Here is a 14,052-nt window from a genome sequence, read left to right as displayed (position 1 = left end):
GCGAATATGTTGCACCCCATTTGCCTCGAGGAATCTCTCGAACTCTTGTCAGATAAATTGGGGCCCATTATCGCTCACCAGTTGTTCAGGAAAGCCAAATCGACTGAACATCTCACCAAGTTTCTCAATGGTTTTCTCTGCTGTCGTTGATCTCATTATTGACACTTCTGGCCACTTACTATGTGCATCCACTACCACGAGGAACATCCTCTCTTCAAATGGGCCAGCAAAGTCAACATGAAGGCGTCGCCAGGGTGCCCCTGGCCAATCCCAGGGATGAAGAGGGGCGGGTTGTGGCATGCAGCGGACTGCTTGACATGATGGACATGTTCTGGCTGTTTCTTCAATTTGCCCATCAAGACCTGGCCACCAGAAGTAGCTTCTGGCAAGCTCCTTCATGCGAACGATACCACAGTGGCCTGTATGCAGCTGCTGCAGTAGCCTTTTCCGCAGCACTGGTGGAATAATCACTCTGTGTCCCCATAGAAGACATCCTGCCTGCACAGACAGCTCGCTCTGTCTTGCCATGTAGAGTTTTAGCTCTGGGAGATCCCCAAATCCTCCATTCATAACCACATCTAGCAGCTTTGACAGCACTGGGTCCCTCCTGGTCTGTCGTCTCACTTGAGTAGATGTGATAGGAGCTTCCTCTACTTGCCTGAAGTAGAAGATGTCGGCCTGCTGTGACCCACCATGATCCACAGGTAGGGGGAGCCTGGACAGGCCATCTGCGTTAGCATGCAACTCCGCCTTCCGGTACTTTATACCATAGGTGTGAGCAGACAACAATAAGGCCCATCGCTGCATGCGGCTAGCAGCCAAAGACGGAATGCCTGTGTGGGGCCCGAAGATTGTTGTCAGGGGACGGTGGTCTGTCAGAAGAATGAACTTCCTCCCAAAAAGATACTGGTGGAACTTTCGGACCCCAAAGACAATCCCCAGCGCTTCACGTTCAATTTGCGCATATCTGCTCTCTGCTTTGCTGAGGGTACGTGAAGCAAACGCTATGGGGCGCTCCTCCCCATTAGCCATGATATGGGAAACAACTGCCCCCACCCCGTAGGGAGATGCATCACATGCAAGTTGTAAAGGCAGTTTGGGGTCAAAATGAGTCAGGGCATCGGACCCTAACAATGCAGTCTTTGTCTGAACGAATGCCCTCTCACACTGCGGTGTCCATTTCCAGGGTCTATTGTGACACAATAGCTGATGCAGTGGGTTAAGCAGAGAGGATAAACTTGGAATGAACCTTCCATAATAGTTTAGGAGTCCAAGATAAGAGCGCAATTGACTCACATTTTCAGGCGCTGGAGCGTCCACGATCGCCTTGACCTTGGATGGCGCCTTTTGCAAACCCTCAGAGTCAATCACATAGCCCAAATACTCAACCGAATTCTGGAAGAATTCACATTTGGATTTGTGGACCCTGAGTCCGTAGTCCTCCAATCGCTGCAGTGTGGCATCCAGGTTTGTTAGATGCTCTTCGTCTGTCTTTCCCGTGACAAGTATGTCATCCAGATAGCATTGGACTCCAGACAGTCCGCTCAATATCTGGTCCATTGCACGCTGGAAAACAGCTGGGGCCGATGTAATTCCGAATGGTAGTCTGCAGTACCGGTAGAGGCCCTTGTGGGTGATTATTGTAAGCAGCTCTCTTGACTTTTCATCCACATGCATCTGGAGGTAGGCTTTGCTAAGGTCAATCTTGCTGAATTTTTTTCCTCCTGCCAAGCCAGCAAACAGATCATCAATGTGGGGCAGTGGGTACTGTTCAGCTTCCAGTACCGGATTGATTGTAATTTTGAAATCTCCACATACCCGCACAGATCCATCCTTTTTCATGACCGGCACTATTGGGGTGGCCCAGTCACTCTGGCTTACAGGTTCCAGCACTCCGCTCTTGATCAACGAATCCAGCTCTGCTTCAATCTTTGGTTTTATTGCATAGGGAACTGGTCTTGCCTTGAAGAACTTGGGTCTGCTATCAGGCTTAACGTTCACTTTGACTGTGATGTTTTTCATGCTCCCTAGTTCTTCCTTGAACACTTCCCTATGTTTGCTAAGAATAGCCGACAGACTTGTATCTCCTCTGCACAGCAAGTGAATTGCAGGCCAGTCCAATGTGATCTTCTCAAGCCACGAGCGGCCCAACAGTGAGGGGAAATTTCCTTTAACCACATACAGTGGTAGCTTAGCTGTTTGGCCATTCACCTGGACTGTGACATTGATTCGCCCCTTTGTTGGTACTGGCTCCCCAGTGTAGGTTCTCAGGGTGAGGCTGGAGGATTGTAAGGGAATGTGCTGCAAAGTCTCCTTATAAACAGTCTCAGACACGAGGGAGACTGCTGAACCTGTGTCGATTTCCATGCGCACTGGCCGTCCATCCAGCACTGGAGAAACCCAGTATCCATTTTGTCCTCCAGTAACTGACAATACATACACTGCTGCCTCATCTGATGAGCTGCTGCCCGTAGCAGTGGTGTGGCCTTGCTGCATGTTATGTACAGACTGTCTCTTTTTAAATCTGTGTTTTGGCTGGTTGTATTGTTTTGGTTTCTTGTCAGCTCCCTTGCTTTTACAAGCACGTTCAATGTGCCCCTTTTTTCCACACTCCCTGCAATTAATGTCCTTACTCCAACACTCTGCAGCAAAATGTCCACTTTTGTCACATCGGTAACATTTGCCCTGTGCTCCCTTTTCTTCTGTGGAGACCTTGTGGAGTTTTGCACTTGAATTTAGCTGATGAGATTCCTTGGCGGCTAACTCCATGGACACGCTGATTTCAATAGCTTTTTCCAAGGTAAGTGCACTTTCAGTTAGCAAACGTTTCTGCGCCGCTTCACTCCTCAGCCCACACACGAGTCTGTCTCTGATTGTGTCATTCAACACATCCCTAAACTCACAATGTTCTGCTAGTTTCCTTAATGCAGCCACAAACACTGTTACAGACTCCCCTTCCTCTTGGTTCCTCTTATGGAAACGAAAACGTTCAGCAATTAACAGGGGCTTCGGTGCGAAGTGAGCTGCTAAAGTAGCCACTATGCTCTCACAGCTTTTGGTCACGGGCTTTGCGGGCTGAACCAGGCAACGCAGCAAGTTGAATGTCTTCGGCCCCACCACGCTCAAAAATGTTGGCACAAGCTTGTCATCTTCAATGTCGTTTGCCTGGACAAAGCAATCAAAACGCTCCGTATAAGAGCTCCACTGCTCTTCCCTCTCATCATAGGGACCAACACTGCCGACCAGCCCAGCCATTTTAGCTTTATTTGCAAGTTACTGCTCCTTTTTCCTTTACTGTACTCACGGCTCCTTCGTTTCATTTACTGCCAGGCTGCGTCCTTGACGGTGAAGCTAGTTAGCTTTCCTGCTAACCTCCGACAGGCACGGCAAAAAGGGTCGGAAAAACAAACACCGGCTGGCTCAAAGTCCTCTTCGCAATGAGCACAGGATACACGCATCCGCCGCTTTATCCTCGTCGCCACTTTATTGTATCTTGATAGGTATTACTCTAACTTATACTATAAGACCAATATAACCACGGACCACTTCTTGTTTCACTAGGCAGATCTTCGTTTATTGAACTCGATCTCAACTCTGGTACAGGAGTGCCCTCTAGTGACAGTTCTATGTAACATGTCATTGCAGATCAACGGTGTCCGTAAGAGGACATTAAACAACCCAATATATAACAGTTTTTACCTTGTGTTTCATTTTTACCAGCTTCAGACTAATTGTAATGTTAGAAAAATGACTTGTAGCTTGTTAGAGGGAGAGTGGAGGCTCTCTGCCTCCCTCACCGCTGCTGGAAACCAAACCTGCGATCAGAGCGGACAGAGAGGACGGGCCAGTGCAGTGTCACAGCTGTGACCAGCTGTGTCTGTGCCACCGCGAGTCCGTGACACAAAGGTGTCCCGTAACCGTAGTCTCTTATGACAGACAGGACGACATAAATGCACATATTGTAACATTTACATGATAATTCATCAATCTACTGATTGATTATCAAAAGCTCGTTGAAAACAACTACACACGAGTCGGCAGGAGGAGGGTGAGGAGCAAACAGCGGAGAAGTGACCGGACTAAGGACTTTGATCAACATTACGTCTCAAATTAATTAATTAATTCATAAACTGTGTAATAAGTGTGATAATATAGAGTTAGTCTGTTGTTATAGAGATATAAACCCAGACAGGATGTATGAAACTCTGTCATTTTGTCAAGAAACTGTCATTTCCATCCTGCGGTTTGATGCTGTCATATGAGGAGACCTGTCAAATCAGACACAAATATGGCGGCGGTCCCTTCGACGTGACCTCACTGCAACCCATGAATTACTGTAACACACAACTCAAATCAATAACAGGATCACATATTGGAGCACCGCCCACATCACACAACAAACCTTTGTGTGTGTGTGTGTGTGTGTGTGTGTGTGTGTGTGTGTGTGTGTGTGTGTGTGTGTGTGTGTGTGTGTGTGTGTGTGTGTGTGTGTGTAAAAGTGTCTAAGTGAGGCTCTGTCATGTTTATAGTGAAACATTCAAAGCCAACATCCCATAATAAGCAGATGTGTGTGTGCTGGTTTCAGGTTTTTCTGTCTCTGAGCTTCATTCAACATGTGTTTCTACACGTTAGTTGTCATGGTAACAGAGTTCAGCCTCACATGTTTGTTGTCTTGAGGATGGTCAGTAAATCTCTGATCAATGTGGCTGCACAACATGAGTTTGTCTGGATGGAGCCACAGGTGGAGCTGACAGGTGAAGAGGCGGAGTCACTGCGTCTGTGTTGAAGCAGCAGCAGCTTCTCATGAATATTAATGAGCTGTTTTCTCTCTATGTGACTGTTTAACCTGCTTCCTGTTGCTTCAGCTGTTGGACTTTGATTTTCTAAACTTGTTCTTTCTGAAGCTTCTTCAGCTCTGAACAGATGATGAGACACTGAACGCTGTCAACAAGGAGCTTTGTCCTCAACTCACTGCTTTTATTCTTTATTCAGATTGGAGCGCTGCAGTTTGTCAGAGATCAGCTGTTCTTCTCTGGGCTCAGCTCTGAAGTCCAACCCCTCCCACCTGAGAGAACTGGACCTGAGTGGAAACTACCTTTATGATTCAGGAGTGAAGGGTCTGAGTGGTTTTCTGAAGAGTCCAGACTGTAGACTGGAGACTCTGAGGTCAGACTCTGTTTTATTTCTGTGCTCAGATGAATGTGATGTGAAAGTTGTGTTGATACTGAGCTGCAGACATGAGGCTGATATTCTACTGATCCACACTGAGGCTGTAGGACAGGGTAGGCAGGCACTCACAGACCAAGACCAGGGCTGTGGGGGGTCGGCACCTCAGACAGCTCATCACACAACAACCTCACAACAAACACATTCATGCACAATGGTTTACACAGATCCAAGTCTTAAACATGTGCAACACCTTTTCCCCACAATCCATGCCGTCCTGACATCAGCTGTTATTCATTAGATTCACATGACGTCACTGTGTTTCTGCGCCGCCATGTTTGTGTCTGAATCAGGGCGATCTGGACACAGATCCCAGCGTCACGTTACCAGAACAAGTGGAGTAGTAGGAGGAAATCAGCAAGAGACCGAAAATTGACGTTATTTGAAAGATGCCAGGATTATATTGTGCTGTTGACTGTGATAGCAGTCGCCAAAAAAACCCCGGACTGCAGTTTTATTCCATCCCAAAAGACGTAAAGTTATAGACGTAATAAATAGTTGACTGCAGGCATCTATCAGTGGCAGCATGGGCTGTGACAAGTCTCACTAAAAGAGGGGATTCACTTTTTTTTTAATAACATGGATATATTGAATTCTGCATTTTGATTACTTTCTTATTAATTACTCACTGATTCTGCATTTAGGGTCTTTTATTTCTGTATAACAGACCGTTGCTAAGTAAAACGGGCCGTTGCTAGGGACGCCGCTCTGATCAGCGGAGCAGGGCAGAAGAACTATCAAGGATTTTTACCTTGTGTTTCATTTTTACCAGCTTCAGACTAATTGTGATGTTAGAAAAATGACTTGTAGCTTGTTAGAGGGAGAGTGGAGGCTCTCTGCCTCCCTCACCGCTGCTGGAACCAAACCTGCGATCAGAGCGGACAGAGCGGACCCAGCGCAGTGTCACAGCTGTGACCAGCTGTGTCTGTGCCACCGCGAGTCTGTGACACAAACGTGTCCCGTAACCGTAGTCTCTTATGACAGACAGGACGACATAAATGCACACATCATAACATTTACATGATAATTCATCAATCTACTGATTGATTATCAAAAGCTCGTTGAAAACTACTACACACGAGTCGACCGAGAGGAGGGTGAGGAGCAAACAGCGGAGAAGTGACCGGACTAAGGACTTTGATCAACATTACGTCTCAAATTAATTAATTAATTCATAAACTGTGTAATAAGTGGGATAATATAGAGTTAGTCTGTTGTTATAGAGATATAAACCCAGACAGGATGAAACCCTGTCATTTTGTCAAGAAACTGTCATTTCCATCCTGTGGTTTGATGCTGTCATATGAGGAGACCTGTCAAATCAGACACAAATATGGCGGCGGTCCCTTCGACGTGACGTCACTGCAACCCATGAATTACTGTAACACACAACTCAAATCAATAACAGGATCACATGTTGGAGCACCGCTCACATCACACAACAAACCTTTAACACAATCCACACTCAGACCTGAGCAACAAGGATGTTAACTGGACACAACAAGCTGTTATTACAAGGTTTACAACAGAGAAGACACACAACCTGGGCTGTGTGTGTGTGTGTGTGTGTGTGTGTGTGTGTGTGTGTGTGTGTGTGTGTGTGTGTGTGTGTGTGTGTGTGTGTGTGTGTAAAAGTGTCTAAGTGAGGCTCTGTCATGTTTATAGTGAAACATTCAAAGCCAACATCCCATAATAAGCAGATGTGTGTGTGCTGGTTTCAGGTTTTTCTGTCTCTGAGCTTCATTCAACATTTGTTTCTACACGTTAGTTGTCATGGTAACAGAGTTCAGCCTCACATGTTTGTTGTCTTGAGCATGGTCAGTAAATCTCTGATCAATGTGGCTGCACAACATGAGTTTGTCTGGATGGAGCCACAGGTGGAGCTGACAGGTGAAGAGGCGGAGTCACTGCGTCTGTGTTGAAGCAGCAGCAGCTTCTCATGAATATTAATGAGCTGTTTTCTCTCTATGTGACTGTTTAACCTGCTTCCTGTTGCTTCAGCTGTTGGACTTTGATTTTCTAAACTTGTTCTCACTGAAGCTTCTTCAGCTCTGAACAGATGATGAGACACTGAACGCTGTCAACAAGGAGCTTTGTCCTCAACTCACTGCTTTTATTCTTTATTCAGATTGGAGGACTGCTGGTTGTCAGAGATCAGCTGTTCTTCTCTGGGCTCAGCTCTGAAGTCCAACCCCTCCCACCTGAGACACCTGGATCTGAGTGAGAACAACAAGCTGCAGGATTCAGGAGTGAAGGGTCTGAGTGGTTTTCTGGAGAGTCCAGACTGTAGACTGGAGACTCTGAGGTCAGACTCTGTTTTATTTCTGTGCTCAGATGAATGTGATGTGAAAGTTGTGTTGATACTGAGCTGCAGACATGAGGCTGATATTCTACTGATCCACACTGAGGCTGTAGGACAGGGTAGGCAGGCGCTCACAGACCAAGACCAGGGCTGTGGGGGGGTCGGCACCTCAGACAGCTCATCACACAACAACCTCACAACAAACACATTTATGCACAATGGTTTACACAGATCCAAGTCTTCAACATGTGCAACACCTTTTCCCCACAATCCATGCCGTCCTGACATCAGCTGTTATTAACGCACAACTCAGGCCCCGTCCATACGAACCCGGGTATTTTTGAAACCGTGTGTTTCTCTACACGGTTTTGCCTTTCGTCCACACGTAACCGCAGAACTGGGCTCCTGAAACCGGAGTTTTTTGTAACCGGAGTCCAGGGTGAACTTTTTTGAAAACTCCGGTTTCAGCTTCACGTGTGGACAGGAAAACCGGACATTTTTCAGAAATCCCTGCCCTCCCTAGTTACTGTTGCTAGCACGTCAAGTTCTCGACGCTGACCATGCGCTGACCACTCAGACGCTCCTGTGAATATCAATAATCACTAAACATGCGGACACTAATACAAAACCGCGTGGTCACCATATGTGGTTACATGCTGCTATTCCGACATGCCGCTATTTCGACATTGACTTCTAATTTTATTTTTCAAGCGTCCCACTATTCCTAGATTCTTTTTTTCATTGTCGGAGTAGGGGCACTTTACTATTTTTCAAACATTCCGCTTTCGACATTGATTGATTAGGCTACGTTATAGTCAGACCTGTCCTGATTTTTTTTCTTCATCTGAGACACTGTTTCTCATACACAAATACATAGGCCTATAAGAGAGAAGAATAAACAAACCCTCCAAGTTTAAAAACACACCGGCAGCAGCACCCCTGATCTGCAGCTACTGAGACTGTTATTATTCTGTCACTGAAGTCGCTGAAGAGAGAATAACTTTGTTGCTGCTTCACAGAGCGCACATGGCTAATTAATATGCACGTGCTGACCATATATGGTTGTGTCCAGTTTGATTTATCCAAGAGAAATTGCGGAGAGTTGTGCATGCACAGTTTGATAGATCTGAAAAAGGTGTAAATATCTTGGGTGTCTTTTCTCCGTAGGCCTAAGCAAAACATTTAGTAGCAGCAGTTTTACACTGCTTACTTACAGTTTTGATAAATGAGGCCCCAGGCCCTAAGCCCAGAGCCCAGACGCTCACAGATGCAGCTCTCCGCTGTCCGTGGTGCTGAAGGTGACAGGTTAACTTGACAAACAAACTGCAGCATAGTTCTGTTTGTTTATCATGTGTGTTAGTTTTGTTTGCGACTTGATAGTTGAGTTGTTGAAATTAAGAACATCACTCCCTCATCAAACCGGTGACAGGTATGCTGAAAAGAAAAGAGAGAGAGACGCGCCTGGGTATCGCAGCTGTAAAAAAAAAAAAAAAAAAAAAAAAAAATCGGAATAGCGGTATCAAAAAGTGTCGGACTACCGGCATGTCTAGATAGAGGGATGTCGTCTAATAGCGGGATGTCTAAATAGAGACATGTCGGAATAGCGGGCGGACCCCACCATGCTGATATGGCTAAAATAGGCTTTTATCAAATTGTAAATTGCGGTCACTTCCCCACTGTTTTGCTTCCTTCCGTCCTGTACATTTGTTTTAAATGAAGCCTTTCAGAATCAATCAGTGGATCGATGGATTATCGATACGATGTGTGTATTTGTGTATTTTCGTATCTGTCATAAACAAGAGATTACGTGTTAGTAGCGCGGACTCGCGGTGCCGGTCAGTTTGAGCTGTTTGAGCCTCCACTCTCTCTGTACAAGTTACAGCTGCTTTCCTGTTAGGAGTGATATCACCACCTACTGCTTTGGAATGCACATGAAGACGGATTTGCGGTTTCATGTGGACGGAGTTATTTTTTATCACACCGGTGGTGTGGACGCGAATTTTTTTTTAACCGGGGTCCAGAAAAGTTCGGTTTCAAAAATACCCGTGTTCGTGTGGACTAGGCCTCAGATCAATAACAGGATCACATGTTGGAGCACCGCTCACATCACACAACAAACCTTTAACAAAATCCACACTCAAACCTGAGCAACAAGGATGTTAACTGTACACAACAAGCTGTTATTACAAGGTTTACAACAGAGAAGACACACAACCTGGGCTGTGTGTGTGTGTGTGTGTGTGTGTGTGTGTGTGTGTGTGTGTGTGTGTGTGTGTGTGTGTGTGTGTGTGTGTGTGTGTGTGTGTGTGTGTGTGTGTGTGTGTGTGTAAAAGTGTCTAAGTGAGGCTCTGTCATGTTTATAGTGAAACATTCAAAGCCAACATCCCATAATAAGCAGATGTGTGTGTGCTGGTTTCAGGTTTTTCTGTCTCTGAGCTTCATTCAACATGTGTTTCTACACGTTAGTTGTCATGGTAACAGAGTTCAGCCTCACATGTTTGTTGTCTTGAGCATGGTCAGTAAATCTCTGATCAATGTGGCTGCACAACATGAGTTTGTCTGGATGGAGCCACAGGTGGAGCTGACAGGTGAAGAGGCGGAGTCACTGCGTCTGTGTTGAAGCAGCAGCAGCTTCTCATGAATATTAATGAGCTGTTTTCTCTCTATGTGACTGTTTAACCTGCTTCCTGTTGCTTCAGCTGTTGGACTTTGATTTTCTAAACTTGTTCTTTCTGAAGCTTCTTCAGCTCTGAACAGATGATGAGACACTGAACGCTGTCAACAAGGAGCTTTGTCCTCAACTCACTGCTTTTATTCTTTATTCAGATTGGTGAACTGCTGGTTGTCAGAGATCAGCTGTTCTTCTCTGGGCTCAGCTCTGAAGTCCAACCCCTCCCACCTGAGAGAACTGGACCTGAACTCCAACGACCTTCATGATTCAGGAGTGAAGCATCTGAGTGGTTTTCTGGAGAGTCCAGACTGCAGACTGGAGACTCTGAGGTCAGACTCTGTTTTATTTCTGTGCTCAGATGAATGTGATGTGAAAGTTGTGTTGATACTGAGCTGCAGACATGAGGCTGATATTCTACTGATCCACACTGAGGCTGTAGGACAGGGTAGGCAGGCGCTCACAGACCAAGACCAGGGCTGTGGGGGGTCGGCACCTCAGACAGCTCATCACACAACAACCTCACAACAAACACATTCATGCACAATGGTTTACACAGATCCAAGTCTTAAACATGTGCAACACCTTCTCCCCACAATCCATGCCGTCCTGACATCAGCTGTTATTACAGTTTTTCTCCGTTCGTTTGGCTCATTTTTCAAAACAGATATTACATTCTCAAAACAACATGGACAAAACCTGCAAACCACTTAGCAATTGTTCACAACAGAATTGTATTTCTCATTCATTTCATCAAATTGCAAATGTCTTCATACATCTTTGCAAATGATTAAGTACAGGTAGCTGCAGTAGCACAGTGTCCAAGTGAATAGATCTTGTCGATCTAAACTGATTGTTGATTTTCAGTCTAATGGTTGTTCTCTCCAAAACACATCAGCCTCATTTCATTCTATAAGTCATCACATGCACAACAGTCTGTTCAATTGTCAAAATTAGTCAAGAACATAAAACCATGAATACCATATATTTATTTACAGCACTGTAAGCTATATCATTCTCCTCATTTTTCTTTAAGTGGTTATATTACAGTATATTATGCTGATTACATTTTCTTATTCTGATTAATGGAAGTTACTTTATGTGTGAATAAAAAATGCTACCTTTCCTTGACAGTAGGGATCAGCGGCGCCGGATTCATTTTAGAGGTGGGAGGGCCATGGAGGTTCGGTTGTTACGGGGCATAGATTTACACACTCACTGTTTGTGCAATAGTCATATTGTAGCGTCCGGCCGTGATGCGTAATACTAGCATAATGCGTACCAGACCGTCATGCCTATAATTTATCAAAAAAAGAAAAAGAAAAAAAGAAAGCCCTGTACTCCGGTCTCCTGTGCTGGTCTTGCTGCAGGTTTGAGTAAATAAAATGTTCTGAATACACCTCGTAAAGCCCATTTGAGCAGTTTCTATAAACTGCTAGGTTCTCAAAGACTCGACCCGGTCCGATCCAGGTGTTGAAGCCTGGACCTGATGCAGCCGGACTCACGAGCAGTCTCTCGGCTGGACCACGGCAAAAAATAAAAAAATAAAAATAAAAGAAGGCCGTGGTCCGACCTGACCCAATTTTTAATCAGAATTTTAACAATAGAAAACATCATTTGTGAATTTGAGATCTCTAAAATATTAGTAATGTTACTTTTACCATGCATTTAGATTTTCTGTAGGTAAATTAATCATCATGGATCTAGCAGAAAATCAGCCTTTGTAAAAGCCGAAGTAGCCTACTGTAACAGTTTATGAGCACTCAGGTCTGTGGCGCATCAGTCTGCAGCAGCTACTTTTCACCTCTTATTCTCGTCATTCATGTTTTAATAATAGGAACAATGCTTAAGGACAACGCCTGCTAAGACAGACGTTTGGACTTTTATGTAGCTAAATAACTTTGTCTCAGTCCGTGACTGTGCTCGCTTCATATAGACAGCTGTTATAGACCACTCGGGCCTGCTGTGGCCACAGGAGTTATTACAATGTTTCCATTTTGTTGTTTTCGCGCGTCTCTTCTTTTTCTCACAAGTTATGGTTTTTACTGGCAAAAAGGAGCCAGTTAGAAATTAATAAAGGAAAAGAAAAAATAATATCCAGGAGACTTTGTCCCGTCCTCAGGATGTGCGCGAGGGAGGATCAGCTGGTGGCTCAGGTTTAATGATGTCATGGCTGTCAGCTGCACATCTGTCAGCAGGTCCGCTCGACCGCTCCACACTTCACATACTTTAGGAATAAGCTAGATGTTGGTTTTGTAAACAGACAGTGACATGTTGGAAATAAGCAGACACCATACTCGCCCTCGTTAATATTAATTATTGAATTACGCAACGTCATAAATCTCTCGCCGCTGTAGTCCGGTTCATCACCTGTCTCTGTGGGTGTGTAGGCTCCGTCATCTCCAGGTGAAACAACTGTAACAACTGTAAAACACCTGGAATTGATAATAACTAAAGGCATATCACCAAATCTGAACTAGGCTATTAACACGTCCTAATCAGCCTAATTCATCTTTTCCTTGCATTTTTTCAAAGTAAACTTCCCTTCGCTCACCGGCAGAGCAGAAGTTGCACTTTTTGAGATGGTGCACTTGGTCCACAGTGTTTGTGGATGAAGCCAACAGGATGAGAAGGTGACGAAGGTGAAGGTGACAATAATAAGCGGAGGGAGGACGACGGAAGCTGGAGAAGCTCCGCTCAGCTGTGCATTCACGTTGGCACCATATGGCCGGAGAGACTTGAATTGAGACTATTTACTGGGCTGCACTACAGCCTATGTTTTATTGGTTTATTTCATTTGATGTGGGTGGGACCGGGATAACGGCCTTCAGTGGTCTTCTGCCATAGTGACAAAACATCTAAACTTGCTAACACCGTAGCTCAGGCGTTGGTCTCCCGTCAGATAAAAGCTGCTGTTGTTCTTCAGATGAAAGCTCATTAAGGTGTTCACCTCTCCAGTGGAGCATCACTGCAGTTGAATTAGCTGCTAAACTGCTGGAGGCTAAAAAGCCAGGGGACACGTCTGTGTGTTGACCATTCACCAAGGCAACGTGAACAGAAGTGCAGCTCAGACATGGTGCAGTTAAGTTAAGAGGCAGCGTAGCGTTGTGCCTCTTCACCTCCATGTGAACTCTCTGTGGGAACTTACTGCACATGTGCAAACAGCCACATACACACCGTACTGACAGAAGAGGCAGAGCAGCTCTGGGCCTTTGCTCTGTAATACTACACATGGCTGAGTGGTTTGTGCAGCTGCTGCCTGGACAGAAGCTAGCTCTGTTTACTGGCTTTTATTAGACCATGAAAATCACCACATTCTGACACATTGAACTTGTAGTAAAGTTATCTGAAAGTCCAAAAGAATCCAACTTTAGATGAAGTGAATAAATCAAAGCCCTGACTGCACCTCACTGGTTTTTAGTCCAGTCTCTGTTTCTCTTCATGTTTCACCTCCACTACAGAAACACATGTGATGTATCAGACAATAACTGATCTATAATCAATAGCTGCTGGCTCCACCTCTTTCCTGAGGCTCTGTGATGTTTATAGTGAAACATTCAAAGACAACATCCCATAACAAGCAGGTGTGTGTGTGTGTGTGTGTGTGTGTGTGTGTGTGTGTGTGTGTGTGTGTCTTCATTTCATCATCTTCTTTTATTCTTTATTCAGATTGTTCAACTGCAGGTTGTCAGAGATCAGCTGTTCTTCTCTGGTCTCAGCTCTGAAGTCCAACCCCTCCCACCTGAGACTCCTGGACCTGAGAAACAACAAGTTGAGCTCTTCAGCTCTGCAGCATCTTCATGATCTTGTGAAGAGTCCAGACTTTCGACTGGAGACTCTGAAGTGAGTCTGATCT

At 45.2% G+C, this 14,052-nt stretch overlaps 1 protein-coding gene across 1 annotated transcript in view; it reads left to right on the top strand.

The window, feature by feature from the left end:
* Window positions 1–14,052, top strand: part of LOC310987963 (NACHT, LRR and PYD domains-containing protein 14-like) — a gene marked incomplete at its 3' end in the record, with an annotated part of 78,166 nt that overhangs the window by 28,118 nt on the left and 35,996 nt on the right. The window contains exons 11-15 of the mRNA XM_083974432.1: window positions 4,993–5,166; window positions 7,355–7,526; window positions 8,052–8,113; window positions 10,355–10,528; window positions 13,866–14,039. Of these exons, the coding sequence (XP_083830558.1) occupies window positions 4,993–5,166; window positions 7,355–7,526; window positions 8,052–8,113; window positions 10,355–10,528; window positions 13,866–14,039 (756 nt within the window). The remainder of the gene's footprint in view (window positions 1–4,992; window positions 5,167–7,354; window positions 7,527–8,051; window positions 8,114–10,354; window positions 10,529–13,865; window positions 14,040–14,052) is intronic.

The sequence above is a fragment of the Trachurus trachurus genome, assembly GCF_905171665.1.
Source record: "Trachurus trachurus genome assembly, chromosome: 6".
In the NCBI taxonomy this organism is placed as follows: Eukaryota; Metazoa; Chordata; class Actinopteri; order Carangiformes; family Carangidae; genus Trachurus; species Trachurus trachurus.
Note: the sequence above shows the minus strand (reverse complement) of the source record. Positions and strands in the feature narration are given on the sequence as shown.